At 46.8% G+C, this 24,401-nt stretch overlaps 1 protein-coding gene across 2 annotated transcripts in view; it reads left to right on the top strand.

Annotated features, from left to right (window-relative positions):
- The window catches only part of LOC135809566 (uncharacterized), a 96,676-nt gene extending 81,199 nt beyond the window's left edge, over nucleotides 1-15,477 (top strand). For both annotated transcript variants that reach the window (XM_065322941.1, XM_065322940.1), the window contains exons 14-26: nucleotides 275-365; nucleotides 1,662-1,822; nucleotides 2,408-2,988; nucleotides 3,383-3,447; nucleotides 3,636-3,784; nucleotides 6,608-6,672; nucleotides 7,503-7,638; nucleotides 8,270-8,469; nucleotides 9,923-9,978; nucleotides 10,479-10,535; nucleotides 11,253-11,325; nucleotides 13,394-13,540; nucleotides 14,104-15,477. In XM_065322941.1, the coding sequence (XP_065179013.1) occupies nucleotides 275-365; nucleotides 1,662-1,822; nucleotides 2,408-2,988; nucleotides 3,383-3,447; nucleotides 3,636-3,784; nucleotides 6,608-6,672; nucleotides 7,503-7,638; nucleotides 8,270-8,469; nucleotides 9,923-9,978; nucleotides 10,479-10,535; nucleotides 11,253-11,325; nucleotides 13,394-13,540; nucleotides 14,104-15,100 (2,778 nt within the window). In that variant the 3' untranslated portion in view covers nucleotides 15,101-15,477. The remainder of the gene's footprint in view (nucleotides 1-274; nucleotides 366-1,661; nucleotides 1,823-2,407; nucleotides 2,989-3,382; nucleotides 3,448-3,635; nucleotides 3,785-6,607; nucleotides 6,673-7,502; nucleotides 7,639-8,269; nucleotides 8,470-9,922; nucleotides 9,979-10,478; nucleotides 10,536-11,252; nucleotides 11,326-13,393; nucleotides 13,541-14,103) is intronic.
- Nucleotides 15,478-24,401: the final 8,924 nt, after the last annotated feature.

The following is a 24,401-nucleotide window of genomic DNA, read 5'->3' as shown; positions in this document are numbered from 1 at the left end:
AACTATTATAGCCTAATTCGCAATTGCATGCATTTTGCAATTAACTGTTAGACAGTTGTGTGCTTGGTATTTCATACAGTCAGACCTCGCATAACCGCATACATCCGTTTTTCCACAAAAATATCCAGATAGGCGAGGCAACCGGATAATTGAACACACATACTGTATGTATACATGGCATATGCTGTAACCAACGATTTTCTTGCGGATGGCGAGGGATCCGGATAAGCGAGGTCTGACTGTATTGTGAATGGTGGGCTTGTTCTTTCTCCAGGCACGCTATAACTTGCACAGGTCTCTGTACAGTCAATGGTCAGCTCTGGACATGCAGGCATCCTGGACCAGAGACAGTCCGCATGTGGCAGGTAAGCAGTAGCGCGCACTTAGCTGGCCATCCTAGTACAAGGGCGTCGGAACCGCACCGGCCGGGGTGGCCATGGCCGCCCCACTTTTTCGGCGTTTATTTTTTATTTTTTAGCACACTACAACAAAGCGCGATGATCTCAGCGCAAACGTGGCAAATCCTTGTCCCCGATCGTGGTTTGTTGCAGAATCAAAAGTCCATGTACACTGAAATGGCACCAAATGCCTGGGAATGCTTGCAATTGGCTTCAATTTTTGAATTTTTCCCGGGGGAGGGTAATGTTTGTCCCCGGTCGTAGCATCTTCTTGGTTTTTTGCAGAATCAAAAAGTCTTTCGTTGTAGTTACCGTACACTGAAATGGCACCAAATGCCCGGAAATGCTTGCAATTGGCTTCAATTTTTGAAAAATTTTCCCGGGGGACGACCCCCGCACCCCCCTTCCATGGCCGCCCCACCTCCAAAGTGGGTGCGACGTGCCTGTAGTATATGTAGGTGAGAGATGCATGAGATAGATGATTATGCTGATTCATTCAGCAGATGCTGATTGCCACAATGATCACTGTATTCTACAGACTATGGTTCGCACATTAGACGTGTTGTTTCAGTCTCAAGATCGTGGGTGTGCACTGTACTCCCGTATTGAAAATGCATGCAATACAAAAGCTGCAAAAAAAATTAACGGTGCAAGATTGGCCACCGCTGACCAGAAAAAGCCCTGTGCACTCACCTACACTATTGGCGGTAGCAAGAGTACATAACCCCAAGAGTGTGCAACTGCCTGCACAACCTCTATGCTGTGCTGCGACGGCAGAACTTCACATCACGTGACATGGTTCAAAAGGTTATGCTGGCAAACAGTGCAAAGTGACCACAAGAGAGTTGTACCCAAAGCTGGGCTGCGTACAACCCTGTATCTATCATGCACAGAGTGCAAATAATGTGTACGGGTTCATCACGTGATGTGAAGTTCTGCCGTCGCAGACCCCATAGTTGGAGTTGCACACTCTTGGGTTATGTACTCTTGGCGGTAGTTATTATTATCTTGGTCAAAAAGTGGGGGTGCAGCATACCTGGGTGTGCGTGTTACGCACAATACTAGACCCAGGACAAGCAACTAGTGATGATGGATTTTCCCATGATGTGTATAGTCGGCAAGCTAGGTCTGTAATCTATTTATGCCGCATTTCTATAATCCCATCGTTGTGGATATTTCCGATTTGTGGAGTATCTGTCTTTCAGGGGCCTGTCCTAATTTACACATTTGAATCCTCCGGTTTTGTTCAAACTCACCCCACAGGTATCACACTATCCCCACCACAGCTCTATCTACCCAACGCCAGTGCAGGTGAATCCCCTTTTGCTGGCATACGGTGGAGTGCGGCGAATGATTCCTCCGTGCACATGTACCAGATTGTGGTCGATCCTGAATGCGAATCCACCATCAACCTAGGCACTGCGGTAGGTGAACATACAGTGTCAACAAGTCAGTGATCTCACTTTGATTTAGAGGTGAATTCAATATTACCGCTATCAAGAATGTTGAAGTTGCTACAAGAATTTCCTTCAAATTTGGCATTGAGTTTTCTTTGTTCGGCTAGAAAAAAATGCCTGCCGGGTTTCACGTTTCAGGTGTCACTGGAATATACTTTTCCAGGCAATCATAATAAGCTGTTTTTTGGCAAAACATCAAAGAAAGGAAAAGAAAGGAAAACACGCTCGGGGCATCTCGAACCCATGAGGGTCATAGTCACGGGGCGTCGGGAGGTATTTACTATTCTAGTGTGGTACGGTCAGCCACCTGAAGTACAATTTACTCAAGGAGGAGGGGGGCTGAGCCGAAAATTTTGGAAATTTATAGCCCAGATCAGTGTATTTCATCGATTCATGGGGTGCCGGACTGGGGCAAAAAGTGGTACAATCAATACAGTAGCGACCGTACCGTGTCCGACGGCCCTGAGCCATAAATTTTCTTCTCCAAAGTTGCTCAGAAGGATGGTCAAATGATGGTTTTTTTGAATTTTGCTTCCTTTTTCCTACGTACAGTTTCAAATACAAGAATTGGCAACAGTTGGCATTACATTGTCAGACCTGGATTTGGATGAGTTATATGGCACAGAGTTTGCCCAGCAGATGGCAGCAGCTGGCTGTAGTTCTTGTGACAGCGGACCACAAGGTTCAACATTCCGGCGTTTCACCTGCTATTCGGCCTGCAAGTCCGGCACGGAGTGCTTCCTTAAGAATGTCCCGTCACTCATCTGCATGTGTATTAACTTTCGTTGTCGCATATCTGTGGCCGCGTGCACCCTAGGTGGCAGTTGCAGTACTCCTTCGGAAGCTGTTCATCTCTTCAACTACACATCTCCCTGCTACAACATCAGCCTTAGTGCAGCTGCTCCGTCTTGCATTATTACTAATCAGACGATTCCCGGCGAGTGTTTCTATGTCGATGAGCTATGTGTTGGTCAGGCAGGAGGGTTTCCAGGAGCGAGCGATGCCCCACAGTCCCCCGAAGCAAAGCATGAAGGATTGGGCTCAGATGCCCTTGTTCCGCTCATTGTGGCACCAATTGTTTTGTTTTCCTTGATTGCTGTCGCCGTATTGTGGATCTTGAATACCCGTAACAGGTGAGCACTCAAGTATCACTTTCGTAGAGGTATTGATAAAGTTGGTGAATGCTTCAACTTTCAGTATACATTTATATTGACTGGATCTACTTGTAGTGTGTGAGTATGTGAAGCTACGCATAACCTGCTGAATACCCTGTGATGGTGAACAAACCTGGTCTATATAGGTGGAGTATTTGCGTAACCTATGAACTGTATACTCCTCTGGTCCGTTCTGTACCAGTGGAGTATTTGCGGAACCTGTGAACTGTATATGTCTATTCCTCTGCTCTTTTCTGTACCCGTGGAGTATTGGCGGAACCTATGACCTGTATACACCTCTGCTCATTTCTGTACCAGTGGTGTATTGGCGGAACCTATGAACTGTACACTCCTCTGCTCTTCTCTGTACCAGGCGCAATCTCCAGAACAAGATCAACAAACTGGAAATCGAGTTTGGCGCTGATCATGATGTCATAGGTATGCTCCATTGCATCATGGGTGCACACAAACTGGGAATCCAACCAACAAACTGGAAATTGGAAGGCCAATGCTCTAGCCACTCGTCACCCACACAACCCACACACATACCTGTGGCTACTGCTGATGCACTATCACTATCCCCCTAAACAGTAGTAACGTTGATGTTGTGCCCTCTTGGTGTACAGATTATCAGCCGGATGAATGGGAGATTGAGGCCAGGCATGTAGAAATGTACGACGAATTGGGCGAAGGAGCATTCGGACAAGTCTTTAAGGGCATTCTCTACACCAAAGATGAAAACGGAGAAGACACGGTTGTTGATGTGGCTGTGAAGGTATGTCATAACCTTCAGTGGTAAACACATGTGTGTGTGTGTGTGTGTGTGTGTGTGTGTGTGTGTGTGTGTGTGTGTGCGTGCGTGCGTGCGCGTGTGTGTGTGTGTGTGTGTGTGTGTGCGTGCATATGTACACGTGTGTGTGTGTGTGTGTGTGTGTGTGTGTGTGTGTGTGTGTGTGTGTGTGTGTGTGTGTGTGTGTGTGTGTGTGTGTGTGTGTCAACAACAAAGAAACAAGCCAACCTTGGCCTTCTGGTCAGGGTCGTCCCTGGGTATTGAGTGGCAGTAGGCTTTTCATGCCTTGCAGCCGGTTTCGCTCGCGCGGAAGGACATTCAGTGAGCTGACGACCAGGGCGGGTTATTATTTGTTGCCGTCACCGTCTTCTTGCGTCCTTTCCGCATCCTCCGCAGTGGCGTGGCGAGCCCTCGGATCAATCCCCAGCCTGAAACAATGCAGTGGCGTTTGGCAAAACAAGTGGATTCCTGGATGAGAAAGGATACAGGTCACACACGCAACAATTTATTCCTGCGCGGTGTATCGCTGGAATTGTGGATTTGTCGTGTTGTTTGGACCTGAGTGGCCAGTCATCGTGCGGCGATGGTGTAGTGATGTTAGCTTGCTGTGCACACTCCTCGTTGTTTCGTGAAAGTTCGTCTTGTGGAGCCCTTGTGGGACGTTCGGTGCCCACCCTCCAGTTCAAGATTGTGCTTTCCTGGTTTATGAAGGCCGAAGCAGTACGCGTGCAGATGTTGAACAGAACATCATGCTCCTTTTTCAGTCGTTGCATGTTATACTTATAGTGGACCTACAGCAGACTGTTCATCTGGTTTGTGATATTTCTTTCCTCTGTTTGTGAGTCCTTTTCCATCAATATGGCAGCTTGTTTTGATTTCCTTTTTTTTCAATTCATTTTGCTGTACTTCCTGTTTTGTTTTGCCCCTCACCTTGCGCTCAGTTCTCTGAGTGGAGGGCGGCGTGACCCCACGGGGTAGCTGATTGATAGTAGTAGTAGTAGTGTGTGCGTGCGTGCGTGTGTGTGTGCGTGCGTGCGTGTTAGGAAGAGCTGACCAAATCTGCTTTGTGGAGCTATAAAAAAAGAAACTCTTGGGAAGGTCTGCCTTAGTACTATGCCTTCTATCAGTAAAAGCCAGTCAATCAGCAACTGAATGCAGTGCAAGAATCTGACAGGCTTATGTTAGATACTAGATAGCCGGCACAACTCAGCTTGGGAGTTTCCCACCAGGTACATTACATATACTTCGAGTAGTGTACTCTAATTTCAGAAATTTTCGGTGCTCAATATTTTCGGTATGAGGGCAACAGGCTAGGTTAGGTGAACAGAAATTTTCGGTACAGAGAAGCAGTTCCGTATTGGATTATGTGTGTTAGTGTTTGTTCGGTGTATTGAAATTTTAGGTATGAAACGGACGCACCGAAAGTACCGAAAATAAAAGCACACCGAAAATTTGTGAAATTACGGTATATCACCCTATTTTCGGTGTTGTAAAATTTCGGTAAAAGCCAACCCCTGACCTTTCCGTGTAAGGATAAACTCGGTATGTAGCACCAAAAAAAAAACAAAAAAAAAACAGTCACGTAGCACTTGCACTAATCTCCGGCTCCGGATACTAGTATGTGCACAATCTGCATCAGCGGCACACGGTTCACAATCTTTTTCAGGTTTGTGACATCCTCATTACCAGTACAACTTGAAATCTGTTTTAAATGACTGATTTTCATGATTATGGACGTTGAAAAAGGAGAAGGACATAATGTTACGAGTTATGACTAACTGTCCACCAACGTAACCAGATCTTATACAGTCAGCGAGTGCGACAAAATGGCACAAAACTGACAAGGAGTGCTGAGACATTCGGCGACCTGACACCTAGCTCCAACACTTCTCGTAACATTTTGTCCTTCTCCTTTTTCACCATATTTTAATTGGCTCACCATCCGAGTTGGATTTTGGATGTGGCAGTAATTTTCATGATTTTACATATTTTGGTATTTCGTAAAATGTAGGTGTTAAAGGGGAAGTTAAGGCAAAAATTAAAATTTCACCAGTTGTAGTCTTTGGGGTGCTGAGTCGAATGGTCTTGGTCCGAGAAAGCTGAGACGCTCCCTTCCTACTTGAATCCCAATCGAACTCGCGCACTTCCACCAAAACTGGGTGACTGCGCCCTACTAGATGGGGATTTGTATGCAAAATGTCACTAAAATCGCCATTTCGTTCTTATAAAAGCACGGATGACCGCGATTGGCCCATATGTTGTAGTCTTTTGGACGCTGAGTCGACTGGTTTTGGTCCGAAAAGGCTGCGATGCAGCGTTCCTCCTTTATTCCCAATCGAACATGGTTGAACAAGCGGTCACGTGCTCCTGGGTGCCCAAATCACCTGGTCACCACGCCAGCAGGCGACAACTTTCACACCAAGGTTCAACTCAGTGACAGGACTGCACCCAAAAAAGGTCAAACAGGCTAGAAAGTTGTACCCTGCAGGCACGGTGACCAGATGACTGGTGACCTCCCCTTTAAATTAGGTGATACAGGACCTGTAGCAAAGTTACCGACATTTAAATTACACTGAAATAAACATGTTATAGAGTAGTGCGTTCGTGCAAATGCAAATATTCAAGGTTTGGTGCTGGCTGTTTAAAAGATCATCCTAGTGACATGCACGTAAGACTTCACTGTGTTACTGCTCTGGCACGGTTGGGTTTTACAAATTGAATAAAGAATACAACTAACTTGTATTTTGGCCGCATGCCTTCGTTAACCTGTTTTGTGTATGCTAATTCTTGCTTTTGGGTGGATCCAAGACTGCCAAGATTGAGGAAGAGCCCATGGTGAAGTCACTGTTCTTGCAGGAAGCATCCATAATGAAGTAAGGAAATATAACCGGTACATAGTACAACATACAACTTGAGTCATACCCACATTTGTTTTACATCCAATCCTAGGCCTGACCCCATATGGTTCAAATGGTCGCAAGACTGGGGCTCTGTCAACTGATGATGGTTATAGTCAGGGGCACTGTTTTTAAACACAGTGGTCATTTGCTTTGTAACATGCTGTCAACCAACATATACAAGTATTCTATCAACAAGGCTACGCTTACATTATAGATTAAATTTGATATGCCTGCATTCAGTCTCACAAAATCGAGGTACAGTCAGACCTCGCATAACCGCACACATCCGTTTTCTACAAAAATATCCGGATGGGCGAGGGAACCGGATAATCAAACGCACATACTGTATGTATGCATGACATATGCTGTAAATTGGTAACCAACAATTTTCTTCCGGATGGCAAGGGATCCGGATAAAAGAGGACCGGATAAGCGAGGTCTGACTGTATAATCATTGTATTTTCATTCAGTACCACTGCAATATGAAATCTGGGCAGCTAGCATCCTCCTTGCCTCCTAGACACGGTGCATTGGTCCGCATTACGTGGAGCAAGAAAATCTGTGGCTCCATGTAGGGCCACCCTATGAAGCAACACCCTGTCTTTGTGTACGTAGACGCATGATTGTCTACTCCCTGTGTGTGTGTGTGTGTGTGTGTGTGTGTGTGCGTGTGTGTGTGTGTGCGTGTGTGCGTGTGTGTGTGTGTGTGTGTGGTGTGCGCGTGCATGTATGTGCATGCATGTGTACACGTATGTACAACACACGTGTTTTTCCTGGCATACCTGTACCTGTTCTACGCCCAGGAAATTTTCCTCACCGTTCATAGTGCAGCTGATAGGTATCGTGTCACAAGTGGAGGACACCAGCCCTATGGTATTGATGGAGTACATGGCTAACCGTGATCTCAAACACTACCTAAAGTCAGCACGGCCAGCAAGGGTAAGCAAGTATTAGACAGAGGGGGGGGGGGGGGGGTCATTGCGAGGGACAAACAACGAAACTTCTGCTGGAGCTTTAGTCGTAAAGTGGTTGACGTATTGAATGTGCTAGTACCCATTAAGTTTGGATGGTTAAAAATTCACAGTCTGATGCACGGCTTAGGCCCCGGTCACACCGAAACAAGCCACTTTGGGCGTGTTATCGCTTGCGCTCAGCTGGCTTGCGTGCTCCCTGTGACGCGGTCACACCAGACCTTGAGAGCAAAGCTTGAATGGCTTGTTTTTCTTACCCGCCAAATTTTGAATATCTCGAAACACACCAATGTTTGCAAGAAACCGGAAAGCAGAACGTTCGCGATCTAAAACTGTACTTGTTCTAGTGTTCAGTTTTGATGAAGAAGCAAAGGAAGCCCGGATTCTGAATTACATGTAATCCAGGTGTGTACCTGAGAAAGTTCGATAAAAGTCAATTCGTGTTGATTGTCGTGTGATTGCCGTGCCTCCACTCGCCTACCCATTACACATATAGTGTATCCATTAAATTCGATGTGCATTGTATGAACAGTAAAGTGTGCACTGGTGCAAGATGAACAAGATTGTAGCGTTGACCCGTTTGCTTGGTGTGTTTACAGCCATCGCCATCGCATCCCTCGCGCATGTCTGGAGGCTCCATCGGTCTGCTGGACGTGCACCGAGAATCTGTCGACCTGCGCACCCCCAGCCCGCAGTCAACTGCCACTAACCCCATGCCGGACGAAGCACTGTTCATGCAGTGGGCCACACAACTGGCATGTGGCCTCCAGCATCTTGTGGAGAAGAGATTTGTGCACAGGTAGGTGTAAAATGAATCATCGAAATGATAAAGCCCTCTACAGTGGCAACGTGCTCATTACTGTATTTTGCAGAGTATACATGTAGGCCGCACTTTTAACACTGAAAATTCACCCCCAAAAAGGGGATGCGACTTCTACTCTGATGATCAAATAAAGGTGATAAATAGGGTAGATGTCTGTGTTTCGTGGCGAAAACTGGGAGTGCGGCTTATACTCCGGAAAATACAGTATGTCATCTCAAAACACTTTCAGTAACTATCTTGTTTTTTTTTACGGTGCTGGCCAGTGAAGTCCAAACGCTTGTTTGGGAATTGCTCCATGAGTTGCACAGTTGTTAGGCGAAATTACTGGTCAGTCGGCGACACGCATATTTTCGCAAAAATTTGCGTTTCACCTGCTGGGAGAGTATGCGTGTACTCGCGTCTCATCCTGAGCACGTTTTTTCTTCTTTTTTCAGCTCCAATAGCTGTATTTTTCATTGCAAAGCCGTCCTCGATTGTTGTGTTCGTTGTTCAAACGAAGTGGACATTCAATCATGAAGGCAGAGGACATAGGAGCCTGATTGGAGTTTCTCGTGGCATAGGACGGCCACACAGAGACACTTTGGGATTTTCTGAATATAAAATACCGTACGCACGATGCTGAGATCAATTTGTGCGATATGAAATTGTTTGTGATCTACCACATCGAGCAGAACGGGATCCAAACACAAGCTTACCGACGGTTAGGCTGCCGACCTGACTGGACAAATGATCCCTGGCTTCACCAGACGCCAGAAGTCGGACACCATGTCCTTTGCCGCGGCGTCCATCTCCGTGAAAAGGCTTGAAATACTCAATATTCAACCGAGATTCGCGGTCTCGCCCTTTCTCATATCGAATCATTTTTTGTTGTAGCAGTTGCAGGGCAGATCCCCGCCACTGCTTCAACAGGGGTTTGCTTCACAGCATGCCATATCTAGGTTGCAAGCCACCCCTCTCAGCAAGAAATTCGAAATTTCAATGGTGGAAGATATACTATGAAGAGAATTTCAAAAAGTCTGGTGGTTCGCGGAGCGATCGCTCAACCTACGTCATTCATACTTTGCAGGATGGTTCAGACCTACATGCTAGGCATGGAACCACAGGGGTTGATGTCATAGCTGACACACAGAGTCACACACACAGCAGATTCGTGTGCACAGATACTAAATTAGTGGACGTCGTCATCTTCTTCCCGCTGTTCTCAAATGTACTATGACGTGCTATTTCGCCTGACGGGATGTGTGAGCTGCACTGGGTTTCATAACTGCGGGGAATCAGTGGCTGGTCGGGGCACAGAAAGTGTGATGGTGGCGAGGAACTTCGGAAGCCAGCCCTGTACCACTCCTAGATTTTAGCAGTTGCAAGTGTTCATTAAAAGTGGAATTGAGAGTAATGTGTCATGCCTCTTCTACCCTGCTTTTTCAATCAGGGATCTCTCAGCCCGCAACTGCATGCTCAATGCTGATCTCAATCTCAAGATATCAGGTATGTTCAGCTGGTTTTGAAAGTACCAAAACTTGATTCATTCCACTGTTCATGGTTGCCTCTCTTTAAAGAACTCAAAAAGTCTCCTGTCTGAATTTAGATAAACTGAGAAGTAAGAAATGAAATGGTAGCACAATCCTTGAACTTGGAGGGTCAGAGCAGGAGGCTTTAAAGCCACTTCTCACGACGCTCTATACGGGTATGTTACTGCAGAGGTGATACATCTCTTTGCAAGTATTCGTGGCAGCTGCATACTGCAGCCCAGGCATACCACACCAGACCGTAATGATGTACATATTCCACCAAGGGATGGGCAGGACAGCTGTGACAGTGCCTGCATTGCTACTGTCGGTTCTTACTTCTCAGCCATTTTTGTGTGCTAACTGCACATCATGGCATGTTTGCATGCAATGTATTACACTACATTTCTTGTCATGAAGTAGGTCTACAAATCTTATCATGTGCAAACTCTGTGGTCTCTGTATTCTTTGCTTGACTAGATTTTGGCTTGACGCGGGATATCTATCAGAGTGATTACTATAGGAAGAGAGACAGAGGTGAGATCTTGAACCGGCACAGAAATTCGGCTGTTTTGACCAATATTTCTAAACTGCCATAAACCCACTTACAAAATGGATAGTGAGACAGTGGTATGTAAGAGAGCTTCTGAAACAGTACAGGTGTTAGCATGCGTATGAAATATGAAGCCAAGCATGCTCTGGATCATGTGGCCTTGGTTGCTAAATCTTGCCCAATGACTTAGCAAGGCCAGGCCCAGTGATATGCCTTAGGGATCAGCCATCATGACCGATTAAAAGGTATGCTTGATCTGATTTCTTACATGACCTAATGGTCAAAAGCTGAATACGTCCTGTAGTCAAACTATTGACCTCACGAACACTGTGAATTTTCCAACGCTTTCATGATGGGCTGATTATGACCGCGGCGGAAAGGCCTAACTATTGGCCGTGGACTGGGCAAAACCATAATTATGTCATGTAAGACTGGGCCTTTGTCCGTATTACAACACACACACAATTGCTACTGGACAAATGATTATGGATGTCCATGTAACTATGCACCAGATGAGAGTGATGTGAGCGTTGTTGAGTACAAGTCATGTATTGCCTTGCAAGTTGCAACATGTACGGAACCATGCAAGTTGCAACATGTATGGAACCGTGCAATTTCTGGACTACAAGTACTCAGCAGGAGGATCTGCTTCGAAACTACTTTTCTTCACCCTCTAATTGTTCCACTCCTTGTCCTCTCAGGTGTCCTGCCAGTTCGATGGCTTCCGCATGAGGCGCTTGATGACGGAGTGTTCTGTAATGCCACTGATATCTGGTAAGACGTCGGCACACATACACGCACTAGCTCAACAGTGTTACCGCATGAAATCCTCATGCACTCGTGAGGAAAGACCATCCGCAGGACCTACCTACCCTGCAGCATCAAGAGTATGTACTTTTGTCTTTAGCACCAAGAAAATGTATCCTACGCAACAAGATGGTGTACCACCTTGTTGTAGTGGTGTAGCCTAAACAAAACAAACTGTGAATGGCCGTGTGTGTGTCCGTGTGTCCGTGTGTGTGTGTGTCAGTGGCGGGTTTAGGGGGGGGCGCGGGGGGCGCGCGCCCCCCCCTCAAAAATTTCGACCTAGGTTTCGAAAAATAATACAGGGCGCGCGCCGGGTCGAGCTAGACTAGGCTCGGGGCGCGCGCGCCGCGCGGCCTGAAACGATTGTCCAAAAGCGGTTGCACGGTGCTAGTACAGTACGAGTACACTGTACAGTATACACAGACTACAGAGCTAGAGACAGAGTAGAGTCTACGTACAGTGAGCATGCACGGCTACAGTACAGAAACACGGTGACCTGACTGTGTACTGTTGTACAGTGTGATCCCTGCTGGGACGCGCTCGACGCGTCTTCAACGGTACAAACATCGAAGAAAAGTCTTCGATCGAGTCAACCAAAACACGATTCGAATGCCGAGGGCTCAGGCGATCATCCTCGTTCGAATCGTGTTTTGGTTGACTCGAAGGCTTTTCTTCGATGTCTCAGGGACATCCCAAAAGGCCAAGCTCTAGCCAGCAGAGCCTGGAATTTTTGTAAAGCGTTCCTGTGGCGGCGCAACTCCTGCTGCCGCTCCAACAGGAAACAGTGGGAGTGATGAAGTCGCTGTTATTCCAGACAATCCAGTTGAACTTTCGGAGCGGACTGACAGTCAAACTCCGCCAGACGTGGAAGAACCTGTTGTCAGCGAGCAGCCAGAACATAAAGAACAGCGCACAGTGACAAGTACCGCTGCCTATGTAAAGGATGCTTTGAGAGCGGTGAGAAATTGTTGGACTCGCATATTAAAACAAAAGAAAAAAGCAGTTGATTCGCTCACATAACGGCAAATTTGAAGTTTACAATGTACATTAATTTTGTTGCTGCGTGTACAGAAATACTGCTCGTGAGTCGTGGTGTGTGAGATTTACGGCTTGTTGTTGTTGTTTATTTTTACTTCACCAAATGAACAGACAGAGATGCCTTCTCACCTGCCCCGGCATAGGACAGGTTCTCACAGAATGATGAAGGGATGATATGCAAGGGAAAACAAGAAAATTAATGATAATAATAATAATAACTTATAAGACAGAAAGGACCAAAAGAAGAAAGGGAAAAATTTATATCAAGAACAATTTCATGCAGTCAGAAATAGAAAGACAATAATTTCATGGAGTCAAAGAATAGAAAGACAATCTCATCGAGTCAGGAACACGTGGTTGATTTTATAGACATGCATGCACAAATGATTGATAGATGAGAAGGTTGGAATTTATGGCAGATAATAAAAGTTTAACGAGGACAAAGTAAGTATATCAATGGCAGAAAGAGCTTTTCGGAAGGGACCAGGGACACGTATCACTCTAAAATCAGAGGGGAGAGCGTTCCAGAGAATGCTTCCCCAAAACATCATGCTCGATCGTACCGCAGGCCCACCGTGGGGACTTGAAGCAAGTTCGACACTTGTCCCCGTGTGGTGCGCTGATCCTCCGGAACAATCTCTGGGGCCGTTCGGGTGAATAACTGTTGAAGAAGGGGCTACAGGAGGAGCTTCTTGACATTGATTTTCAAAATGGCTGACCTGGGACAGTAGCATGATGTCATCTACCCCCACTCCATCCCGCCTTGATCCCGGCCGCAACCCCCCCTCAGCCAAATCCTGGACACGCCACTGTGTGTGTGTGTGTGTGTGTTGTTGTTGTTGTTGTTGCTGCTGCTGCTGTTGTTGTTGTTGTTGTTGTTGTTGTTGTTGTTGTTGTTGTTGTTGTTGTTGTTGTTGTTGTTGTTGTTGTTGTTGTTGTTGTTGTTGTTGTTGTTGTTGTTGTTGTTGTTGTTGTTGTTGTTGTTGTTGTTGCTTAGGTCCTATGGAGTGGTACTGTGGGAGATGGCCACACTGGGCAGAATGCCGTACCGGGGCATGTCCAACAACGATGTTGTACAGCACGTGATCGATGGTGGATTCCCACGACTACCTGTGCGATTGGTAGCACCCTTTCCTGACCTGCTGTAAGTGTTTGGGAAAGAAGGATACTTCTGGTAACATTTTCTGAGTGGGGATATATGCCAGAATTCTACCCAAATGAGGGTACCCCCCCCCCCCCCCCTACTCTGATGGAGCGCCCTCATGTGAAAATGTGGCACCCTCTACTCATTTGTCGATTTTTGTGTTTTTCATGCCGTTCAACAAAAATGCAGTCGATAGTCGGTAACAGAGGGTTCATAGGCACAAATGTCCGGGTAAAGCCTGGTTTTTTCGCCCTATACGTTGCGCATGGCAAGACAATTTGGAAAACGGTTACGGGGTAACTGTTTCCCCTACCCCGGGCTATTTTGACCTGGCTAGAATATTATGTGCATGTGTGTTTGTTAGTGGCGGATTCAGACGGGGTCCAGGGGACCTGAGCCCAGCCCTACTTTCAATATGTTTGCCATAGTTTGCCTATGGACTAGTAATGGTGCACATTTGAGTGAATGTTTACTTGTATGTATAAGTGAAAGGAAAAGTTGATCTGCTTCTAAACACACTGCCTTCTTCCTTGCTCTGCATGTGTACTTGTTTGCTGCCACAGGAAGGGAATTATGCTGCAGTGCTTCACATTTGCGAATACCTTCCGTCCGACTGCCGAAATCCTCCTATCCTACCTGGAGCTTCCGGAGCGACCCGACTGGATGAACTACGAGGAGTTAATGGAGCCACCACGCAGCCGTTCAACAGCCGACGGCATCGAAGAGGAAATGGATGTGTTCAGCGCCGCCAGCACGGACTGGTCTGGTGATAACCGCGCTAACACTGGCAAGGGATCTTGCAGATCTACTATTACTGCCATGACCACTGCTGAGGACAGAGATGTACATGCTTATGCCAACCATAGCGCTGCAGGAGCACAACTTCAACCTGAGCTAGCTTCGCAACCCCACTCCAGCCGTCAAACTCCGAGCAACTTGTCTCCAGCGGTGTCACGAGCACTTTCTCCGGCAAGGGCCAGTCCAAGAGGCAGTCCAAAAGGCAGTCCGAAGGCATATCCCGTGCCCATTGAAATTCCAACCATCACAGGGCCTATCTGTGCACGCATACTTCCTCCCATGGAGACCTTTCAGGGTGACGTCGACGAACTGCTGGAGTTGCAGCAGAAAATGGACAGAGCACAGAGTATTGACTGGGTTGAGAGCAGCACAAGTGACGAGACTGTCGCAGTGGAACACCAGAACAATGATGAAACTGCTGCAAACTGCCCAGCAGTCGGTGCAAGCACTGCGGCGTCGGCACTGTCTGAGCATGACAGCACCACTGACGGGAATGCGTCAAGCTTGAACTCTGATAGCGGTGTGTCCATGGGTAAAAATCAGGAGCAGCTCACATCATCTTCTGCATCGGATGAGTACAAACAGGAAGATGGAGAAGTTCAGGAAGATGGAGAAGGTGCAGAGTATGATGAAGAAGGTGCAGAGTATGATGAAAGCGGTTGCTACCCTGGCGCCACCTGGACATTACCGGCCATATCCTTGCAGGCACCTGTGTATCCTCCGGGTGGTGAAGGGAATTCGTACTCCACGGCCACTCTATGATACCCATCAACTCTGAAGCTGGTCTCTGAGACGCTGCCAGTGCCACTTGGGAGCACTTCTGGATATTTTGGTATTGCGGTCTATGAGACTGGCATTCTGTGCCGTAAGCAAGCAACCCGAATTTGACCACTGTACATGATGTCAACATGATAACTGATCATTAACTTAATCCTGGAACTAACCAAAGCCACTCAACAACCAGTGCGGTATAATTGTTTTGACCAAGCTTTTGTTATCTACTTGTTCATAGTCCCCACTTGAAACACGTATTACTCTTGTTCTAGCTAACACAATTTGCTAAATCTTGAACACGTATTACTCCTGTTCTAGCTAACACAATTTGCTAAATCTTGAACAAAACAATTTGGCTCCATTAGTGACATTCGACCAATTTGGTACAGGCTGAGGTTAAGTTGATTAGATTGCCGATAACAATGGGCATTTACCCCTGTCAAATAATGTCTAATGAACCCCAGGAATTTTAGATGTTCTTCTGCAGTAGAATTTTCCGGCTTGTTTCTCCTTCCTCATGCGGAAACAACAAGAGTCCAGTCATCAGCAAAACACTGCTGAACTCTGATTGGCTGAGGGTGGGTTCACTAGTCATTTCAGGTGTGAAGTTCACAGCCAGGATAGGCTATAGAAGTAATCATTCCAGTAGGGGATGGTGGTCAGGGTTTGGGATGGCCAGGAATTTTACATGTTCTTCTCTGCTTGAAAGCCATTGTTCTAGCTGTAGGTCAGTTCATTTTACCCAAAAGGATTGAGATATGGGTCTCCAGTACGGTTTGAATGGGTGTTGGCATGGATAATGTACAGTGTACAGTGTTCTCCAACACGGTTTGAATGGTGGGCATGGATGTACTTGGGCATGATGCTGACGATGTGCTGATCTTAGAGGCAATCTAGACAAAATCAATGAAAAGGATAATGAACTCGGATGGAGAGCCAAGGATTATTCATAAAAACTTTCTCAAAAACTTTCTATGAATAATCCTTGGCTCTCCATCTTTTTACTTTTTATTAAAAAGTAAAAAGGACCAAGGAATACACTATAAATAATCGACGCGGAGACAACAATTTTATAATAGCTATAAACAGAAAGATTGTTAAGATTGTTTTCGTAGGTGCACAGCATGATTGTTTGTCTCACTATACAGTTCTAGCGTTGCAATTAGTTCCTCACCCCTGTTGCACTTAGCTCTCACTTCACTTCTATTGTCTTACCTTCCCTCATTCTATTTTAGCACTTTGTTTTGTTCTCGTAACACATTATTGAATGTATATAAATCATTGATTTAGCATGGTTATTCTTCAGTCACGGCTTTCTACTGATGATTGTGACAAGAAAATCGATTTTGGTAAACCTTCATGACTTTGTTGTAGTGTGGCGATGACAGCAGGATTTGTTCTCTTTATAGCTAGAATGCACTATAATGTCCACTAACACCACCAGTTACTAAACAATCAGCTCATGCGATAACATTGCACGACACTGACCGACGGTACTGACGGTCTACAACTAACTGGCTAACAGCTCTAGCACATCTTGCACATCCTTCCAAGTTGGAATGCTGTTGGAGTGCGCATCCAAGATGTGCTAGAGCTGTTAGCCAGTTAGTTGTAGAACGTCAGATTGTCAGTCAGTGTCGTGCAATGGTATCGCATGAGCTGATTGTTTAGTAACTGGTGGTGTTAGTGGACATTATGGTGTAACTTGTAGTTCCTAGTTCCTTGGTCCTTTTTACTTTTTGTAAAAGGATAATGCAGACACATTGTTCTGGGTGCCAGCCCAAAGTAATCCAGATAAGCAAGGCTCAACTGCAGCAATGTTAATAGATCTAGTTTGTGAGCTTACCTGCTACTGGGTGTGAGTCTTGGCCATATGCAGTAGATCAAGATCTTTGCATGAGGACAAAAGAGAACATTCTTGATTCCACCCGGCATAATGTAGCGTGACTTTGCCTCCTGTTATCGTCAGCGGAGACAGCTCATCAAGTCGTCACTTCGCCCATAATCTGAGGGAAAGTGATTAAAAGCACGAGATTTATTGTGAATATTCTAAACTTAAAAGCCACCCCCTGATTGAAATCATTGCACATAGATTCAAGTAACCACCCGTGTAGCTAGGATTTCCTTGGTACCAGGGCAATGGTGCCCAGACATTTTTCTCGTCAACTGGGTCGACCCAAAACGACCTATAATGTGTTTCAAAAGTATACAGGTCTAGACTTTTTCGAATAATTCTGTACTACTTTGCTGGTGTTTCGATTGACGACTCAGGTTGAAGATTGGCGTTTTCCTTTATCAGGAGATGCACTTGTGCACAGATAACAGGGACTAGGAGGGAATGGAGGGAGGGGATTGACATTCTCAATGGCCAGTGACCTGGGTGACTCTGTTCTAGCGGTTACCGGCCTGGTAAAGGTGACCATTCAATACTAAGTGCACCCAAATCACAGCACTTGATACTGGACCGCTCCGGCCAGTACCAGCGGATAGCAAATACCACCATGAGTGCTGGTACAGTTCCCTGAGATATCCATAGCAATTGACCCAGTGCTGCCATCCACAGGGAAACACGGATGCAGCGAATGGGATTTTCGGTCTTTGACCACTTTGCTGGTGGGCTGTTCTACTTGCCTCCCACCACCGCTTTAGAAGCTGCATCTGCGCCATTGATCTTTGCAGGGTGGTGACGTTCCTACGGATGCCGAAAACTCAGTCCGAGTCTCAAACGAACCGTGAATATTTTCACACCCACTCCACTGATATCCTCTGTGCGCGCTCTCATGCTTAGCCTAGCTTGTACACTGAAACTTTCTTCTTCAGTGATAGTGTAAGTATGCAGGGTCTCATCTCTCATCATATTACCGGTATTGTACCTAGGCTATGAAGTATTGATTTCCACGAGGGAAGCTTTACTCGTAATTCTTTCCATTATGCTTCATCTGGGAGGCGCAATAATTATATGTGCATTCGTTTGGCTAGCACTTCTAATTCCAATCGCGTTTCCCATCTCCTCAAACCGATCAAAGATCCTCCCCTCCCGCATTCAGAACCGAGCTGTGATTCGGAAACGTAAAACAGAGTATTTGAACGGATGGAAAACACTTCACACCAATGGAGGTTGTCACCACCGTACCGGTAGATCTACCAGTCGCAATAGGGCTTGAAAGTGATGACGTCAAAACGGCCAGGGAGTAGTAAGTTGACATCAGATTTCTACTTTTGGATCCACTAAGGTGTGACTTTGCTAATGCCTAAGTATGTGGGTGCATAGCAACCCACTCATGTCGCATGCAGGTGTGACTTTTATTTCGCCACCAGTTGTAACCCCGCCCCCAGTAGCCAAATCGGTCAGTTTCACTGGCTACATCACCATGCTGTGGGTAAGACCGCTTGAAATGTGCTTGGATCCATACAAAAACTGGATCCAAGTGGATCCAGTTTTTGAATTTTTGAAATTGTTGCTATGCTGTGACGTAGCACTTTCAAGCCCTATAGTGACACGGCACTCTAAGGGCGCGTTCGAATTGTCACTCTTTGATTTTTCGAGGAGTTTCGTTTTTCTGAAGAGGTGGCCTTATTGGCCTCTTCAGAAAAAAGAAACTCCTCGAAACTCCACAACCTCATCCGGTGAGAGAGGTGGATTAGTTCCAAAGAGTTTGGAATAGCTACTTCAGTACGTCCCGTAGTACGTGGAGATGGTTGATCTGATCGGACGTCATCATCGTCATGAAAATTCCACTGAAAAACTCTAAAATGATAGAAACCGTTAAACAAATAAAACCCGAGAACTGCTGAGTACTATACTATACTATACGTATGATACATGAACACTGATAAGAGTTTTCAGAGTGTCAAAAGCCACAGACATATTACAGGTAAACAAGTTTACAACACACACGCACACGCACACACACACACACACACACACACACACACACACACACACACACACACACACACACACACACAAAGTGCAGAAGCAAAAGCGAAGTATGCTGCCACGCCATAACATATTTTATAAGAATGTCTCGGGGCAAAACGGAAAGCAGGCACAAGAATACGGAGCTGCAGTGTTTATGCCTGTGTGTGTGGAGGTGTGTGTGTGTGTGTGTGTGTGTGTGTGTGTGTGTGTGTGTGTGTGTGTGTGTGTGTGTGTGTGTGTGTGTGCACGTGTGTGTAATAGTTTTACCTTGACACTTCTTGCTTGTCTTATGGTAACACCTTGTGTTCCTACTATTCTCACTCCTGCGGTTCTCACCTTTCTTTTGCTTTATAACCTCTGGTTTGAACATCATTCGACGAATTCTCCAATCAATCAAGTCTATACTGTTACACTGGTAGCTTGAGGATGGTTGAGATCATCGTTTGCCCTTTGACGTGCCTTGTGCTCCTGGCCGCTACTGCTCTGCTATACGCCGCTTTCCGTGAGATCCGCCGCGCTCGGGACAACGTGGCTGCTACAGTTGGACGACATCAATTACCTGCTACATCAAGCTCAAGTCCTCCGGATCTAGCCCCGTGTCGATCGCGTTCTCTCTCCCAGACAAGCCCGAGCGTCAAACGCGTTACCAGAGAACCGAATGTTTTCCATGGCAACCCTTCCGAGTTCAAAGAATGGGTATTTACGGTCGAGTTAGCCTTGAAGTGCTCACCTCAAGGTGACCCGGAGAGCCAAGTTAACTTTGCGGCTAGCTACCTCGCTGGGAATGCGCGTCTTTGGCTAATTTCTTCCCTGGAAGCAGGTGAGCAATTTTCGGATTGGCATTCTTTGAAAAGCGCCCTAGCGCGAGTGTATGGCCCGCACTATGATGGGGAAAGAGTGCGGTTGGATATGTTCTCTATCCAACAGCGTGGGTCAATTGAATCGTACGTAACGGAGTTTTCTCGGCTAAGTTTACAGGTGCCGGAACTTGACGAACTCTCCAGAGCCTTGCTATTTGTCAACGGCCTGCACGGTAACATGCGGACCTTGGTAGTGAAGGAACACCCCACTACACTGTCAGCCGCCGTTCAGTCAGCGCTAGCAGTCGCCTCAGACAGCCGATTTCAGCGCAGACCACCACTGGCGACCGCGCCGGGATTCGCACCACCATCAGGTAGCAAAAAGCTAACAAAACTAAGCCCCGAGGAACGTGAGACATTACGAGCCCAGGGGGGCTGCTTCGCATGTCGTCGACCAGGCCATATGGCCCAGAATTGCCCGCAGCATCGAGATCACCCAAACGGTGGACGTCAGTAAGGCCGATGCGATTACTGACGCAGCAAGAAAAGGCATCACCTGCGTGTAGTGTGTGCTCCGTCTCTACCCGTAACCGATTCAGTAGCCTCGCTGTGGAGGATGTTGACGATGATGCTGAATGCTCCGAAGCCAATTTCAAGCGAGATGTTACACCAACTATTGAGGCCCAGGTTACCAGCGTCAATGTGGAAACGGAACATGAGCTCCTGCGTGTAGAAGGCAAAATCAACGGTCGTCGCGCGCTTATGTTAATAGATTCGGGCTCGACCCATGATTTCATTGCCGAACAGTTTGCCAGGAGAGTTAACCTGCCAACCGAAATTGGCTCGGAAAACCTGAATGTCACGCTGGCTGATGGAGCATCAAGCTCGTTTCCCATGGAGACGACCCATGAATTGAAGGTTATCGTAGGCGACTTCAGCGATAACCAAACCTTCACGGTGTTCCCCCTTCATCGCTATGACGCTATATTGGGGAAACCTTGGTTAACGCGTAACAATCCAGACATAAACTTCCGGACGAATGAAGTCAGGTTGAACTCGAATGGTTTGCCTTGTGCGTCGCCCAGTCAAAGCGAACCGACCGCTCCTGTGGAGGCGATGTTCATATCTGGTCGTCAGGCTAGGCATGCCCTTAGGAGTGGAGACGAAGGTGTTCTGGCGTGGGTCAGCGTAGAAGACGGCATTGGCAAGGAACCTCCCGACAAATCCACTCAGAACGAGCACCCAGATCTCAAGGCCATGTTCCGTGACTATGACGATCTTTTCCCGGATGATCTGCCAGCTAGACTCCCACCAGAGAGGTCTGTAGACCACGAAATCCGCCTGGAGGAAGGCTCATCACCCCCATCGCGACCTGCCTATCGCCTGCCCAGGCCAGAAATGGAGGAATTGAAGAAACAGCTCACAGAACTCTTGAAAAAGGGTTTCGTAGAACCAAGTAAGTCCCCCTTTGGTGCACCGGTGTTTTTTGTCAAGAAAGCTGATGGTTCGTTACGCATGGTCTGCGATTGGAGGGAGCTAAACAAGATAACTGTTAAGAACAAGGCGTGCTTGCCCAATGTGGATGATTTATTCGATACCGTACAGGGCGCTAGGTACTTCACGAAACTAGACCTCCGATCAGGGTATAATCAGATTCGCATTCAAGCTGAGGACGTGCCCAAAACCGCGATTAACACTCCCTTTGGGCATTACCAATTTAGGGTCATGGGATTTGGTCTCACCAATGCACCGGCAACATTTCAATCCATGATGAATACGATTCTTCAACCATATCTGAGGGAGTTCGTAGTCGTGTTCCTAGATGACATACTCATCTTCAGCAAAACGTGGTCGGAGCATATGCAGCATGTCCGGTCGGTATTGAGCGTGCTCCGGGACAACCAGTTATTTTGCAAACGGTCAAAATGTGAATTTGGCGTGGAGAGTGTGCGGTTCCTGGGACATTGCATCGATGGACTGCACATCGCCCCTGACCCAGACAAGATTGCCGCAGTAAAGGTCTGGCCCGCTCCGACTTCCGTCACAGAGGTGAGGCAATTTCTTGGATTTACGAATTATTTTAGGCGATTCATAGATCAATACTCATCGCTCTCTAAGAACTTAGAGGAGATAACGGGAAAACATGCACGATTCGAGTGGAACAGCTCTCGGCAACATGCCTTTGAATCGCTAAAGCATGCCTTGTTGAATGCGCCCCTATTGCGGCTGGCTGATGTGAACCGACCATTCAGAGTGGTAACAGATGCAAGCGATTTCGCCTTGGGATGTGTTCTTCTCCAAGAACTAGAGGAAGATGCCTGGCATCCAGTGGCTTATGCTAGCCGAAAATTGTCTGCTGCGGAACAGAATTATACAGCTACAGAAAGAGAAACATTGGCCGTAGTGTTTGCGCTAAAGACCTGGCGCATCTACCTCTTTCAACACTTTGAGGTCATTACAGACAACATGGCGGTAGTTTATCTGAAAACAAAACCAAGCATTACAAAGAGAGAGGCGCGATGGGTTGAATTCCTAGCTGACTATAACTACACAGTCCGTCACAGACCCGGCAGAGAGAACCCTGCAGATCCCCTTTCGCGTCGCCCAGATCTCCATGAGAGTAACCTCGTGGAGAATGCAGTACCACGTTTGAATGCTATTGAGTATGCTTTAGCAATGAATGATGACGTGTCCAATACAATATCAGATGCCTACCAGAGAGACAAAGAGCTAACTCCCATCATAGAAAGATTGAAGCATTCTCTCCGAGATAATTTGCATGATCGCTATTATTGGGACGAATCCACTGATCGCTTGTACCTCAAGGCATCCCCCAATAACCGGTTGTGCGTACCACAGTGCGGTGTCCGGTTAAAGCTCATTCAAGAACACCATGAGTGTGCAACGGCTGGCCACCCGGGTCGTGATCGAACGTACTTCCGCCTAGCACGTTTTTTCTACTGGCCCCGAATGGGTCTCGATATCAAGAGATTTGTCAAAACCTGTGATCTCTGCCAGCGAACGAAGGGAGGTCAGCCACGAACAGGGCTTCTCCAGTCACTTCCAATACCTGATAGTCCTTGGCAGGATATCTCAATGGATTTTATTGTTGGATTGCCCCTTACTTCTCGTGGCTTCGACGCAATTTACACCTTTGTGGACCGACTTACGAAATGCGTACATCTTGTTCCAACAAACTCGAAGATTGATGCTAAGGGCAGCGCTCAACTGTACATTCAAAACGTGTTTCGTCTGCACGGGCTGAGCTCAACCATTGTTTCCGATCGCGATCCACGATTCACTGCAGCTTTTTTCAAAGAAGTATTCTCTCAGCTAGGAACTAAATTGGCATTCAGCACTGCTAACCACCCTCAAACGGATGGTTTGACAGAGAGAGTTAACCGGCAAGTGGGAGATGTTCTAAGAGCATTTGTGAACTTGAGACAGGACAATTGGGATTCGCTTCTACCACTCTGCGAGTTTGCAATAAATAGTTCACAACAGTCATCTGTAGCTAATACACCGTTCTATCTGAACTATGGGTTTGACCCTAAGTCCCCGCCCGAATTCATTCTTACGGGAGGGGAAAGGAGTGATTCGGTCGATTGGCTTCATGAGCAGGAAGCCGCACTAAGGATAGCTCGAGATGCTATGCTCGACGCCCAGGCAAGGCAAGCTCTATACGCAGACCAGACGAGAACGCCCAGTGATTTGAAGGTTGGTGATAGCGTTCTTGTCTACAGAGACTTTCTACTGACCCCGGAAGCTCGTGGCCAGCCCTCTCGGAAGTTGCAACCCAAGTGGTTTGGTCCGTATCGTATCCAGGCTAAGATTGGAGCGAATGCTTTTCGCTTGGAACTACCCCGTGAACTTCGCTGCCATCCCGTGTTTAATGTCACTGCTCTTAAACGCTACGAAGAGAACACGATTCCTGGAAGACACCAACCCCCGCCTCCGCCCTTCACAGATCTAGATGGACACACACGCTATGTTGTCGAAGCCGTTTTGAATCACCGACACCGCAGTGGTGAGCAACACTTCCTGGTGCATTGGAAGGGTTACCCCAGCAGCGAAGCTACGTGGGAGCCCGCTGGCAACCTATGTGATGAGTCTGGTCGGAATATTAAACCGCTGCAGAACTATCTAGCCTCACAACGACAGCAGCCTTGATCTAACTGGGCTGAGCCATATGCATCTCTTACTGAGATAGTTAATAATTATGTTATAGACTGATATAGTTTTGCGTCATCTCCTTGTGAGAGTGATGAAGTTGAGTTGGATTACACTTCAATGTGGTTATGCATGTGCATGAGTGATTATTTAATATTCCCCTTTCCACAATTGCATCTCCTAACTGGATTGTGTTATCTAATAGAACCTTGGGCTTCCTATGGGGCCGGGAGAGTGTAATAGTTTTACCTTGACACTTCTTGCTTGTCTTATGGTAACACCTTGTGTTCCTACTATTCTCACTCCTGCGGTTCTCACCTTTCTTTTGCTTTATAACCTCTGGTTTGAACATCATTCGACGAATTCTCCAATCAATCAAGTCTATACTGTTACAGTG

The sequence above is a fragment of the Sycon ciliatum genome, chromosome 2 (assembly GCF_964019385.1).
Source record: "Sycon ciliatum chromosome 2, ocSycCili1.1, whole genome shotgun sequence".
Taxonomy (NCBI): Eukaryota; Metazoa; Porifera; class Calcarea; order Leucosolenida; family Sycettidae; genus Sycon; species Sycon ciliatum.
Note: the sequence above shows the minus strand (reverse complement) of the source record. Positions and strands in the feature narration are given on the sequence as shown.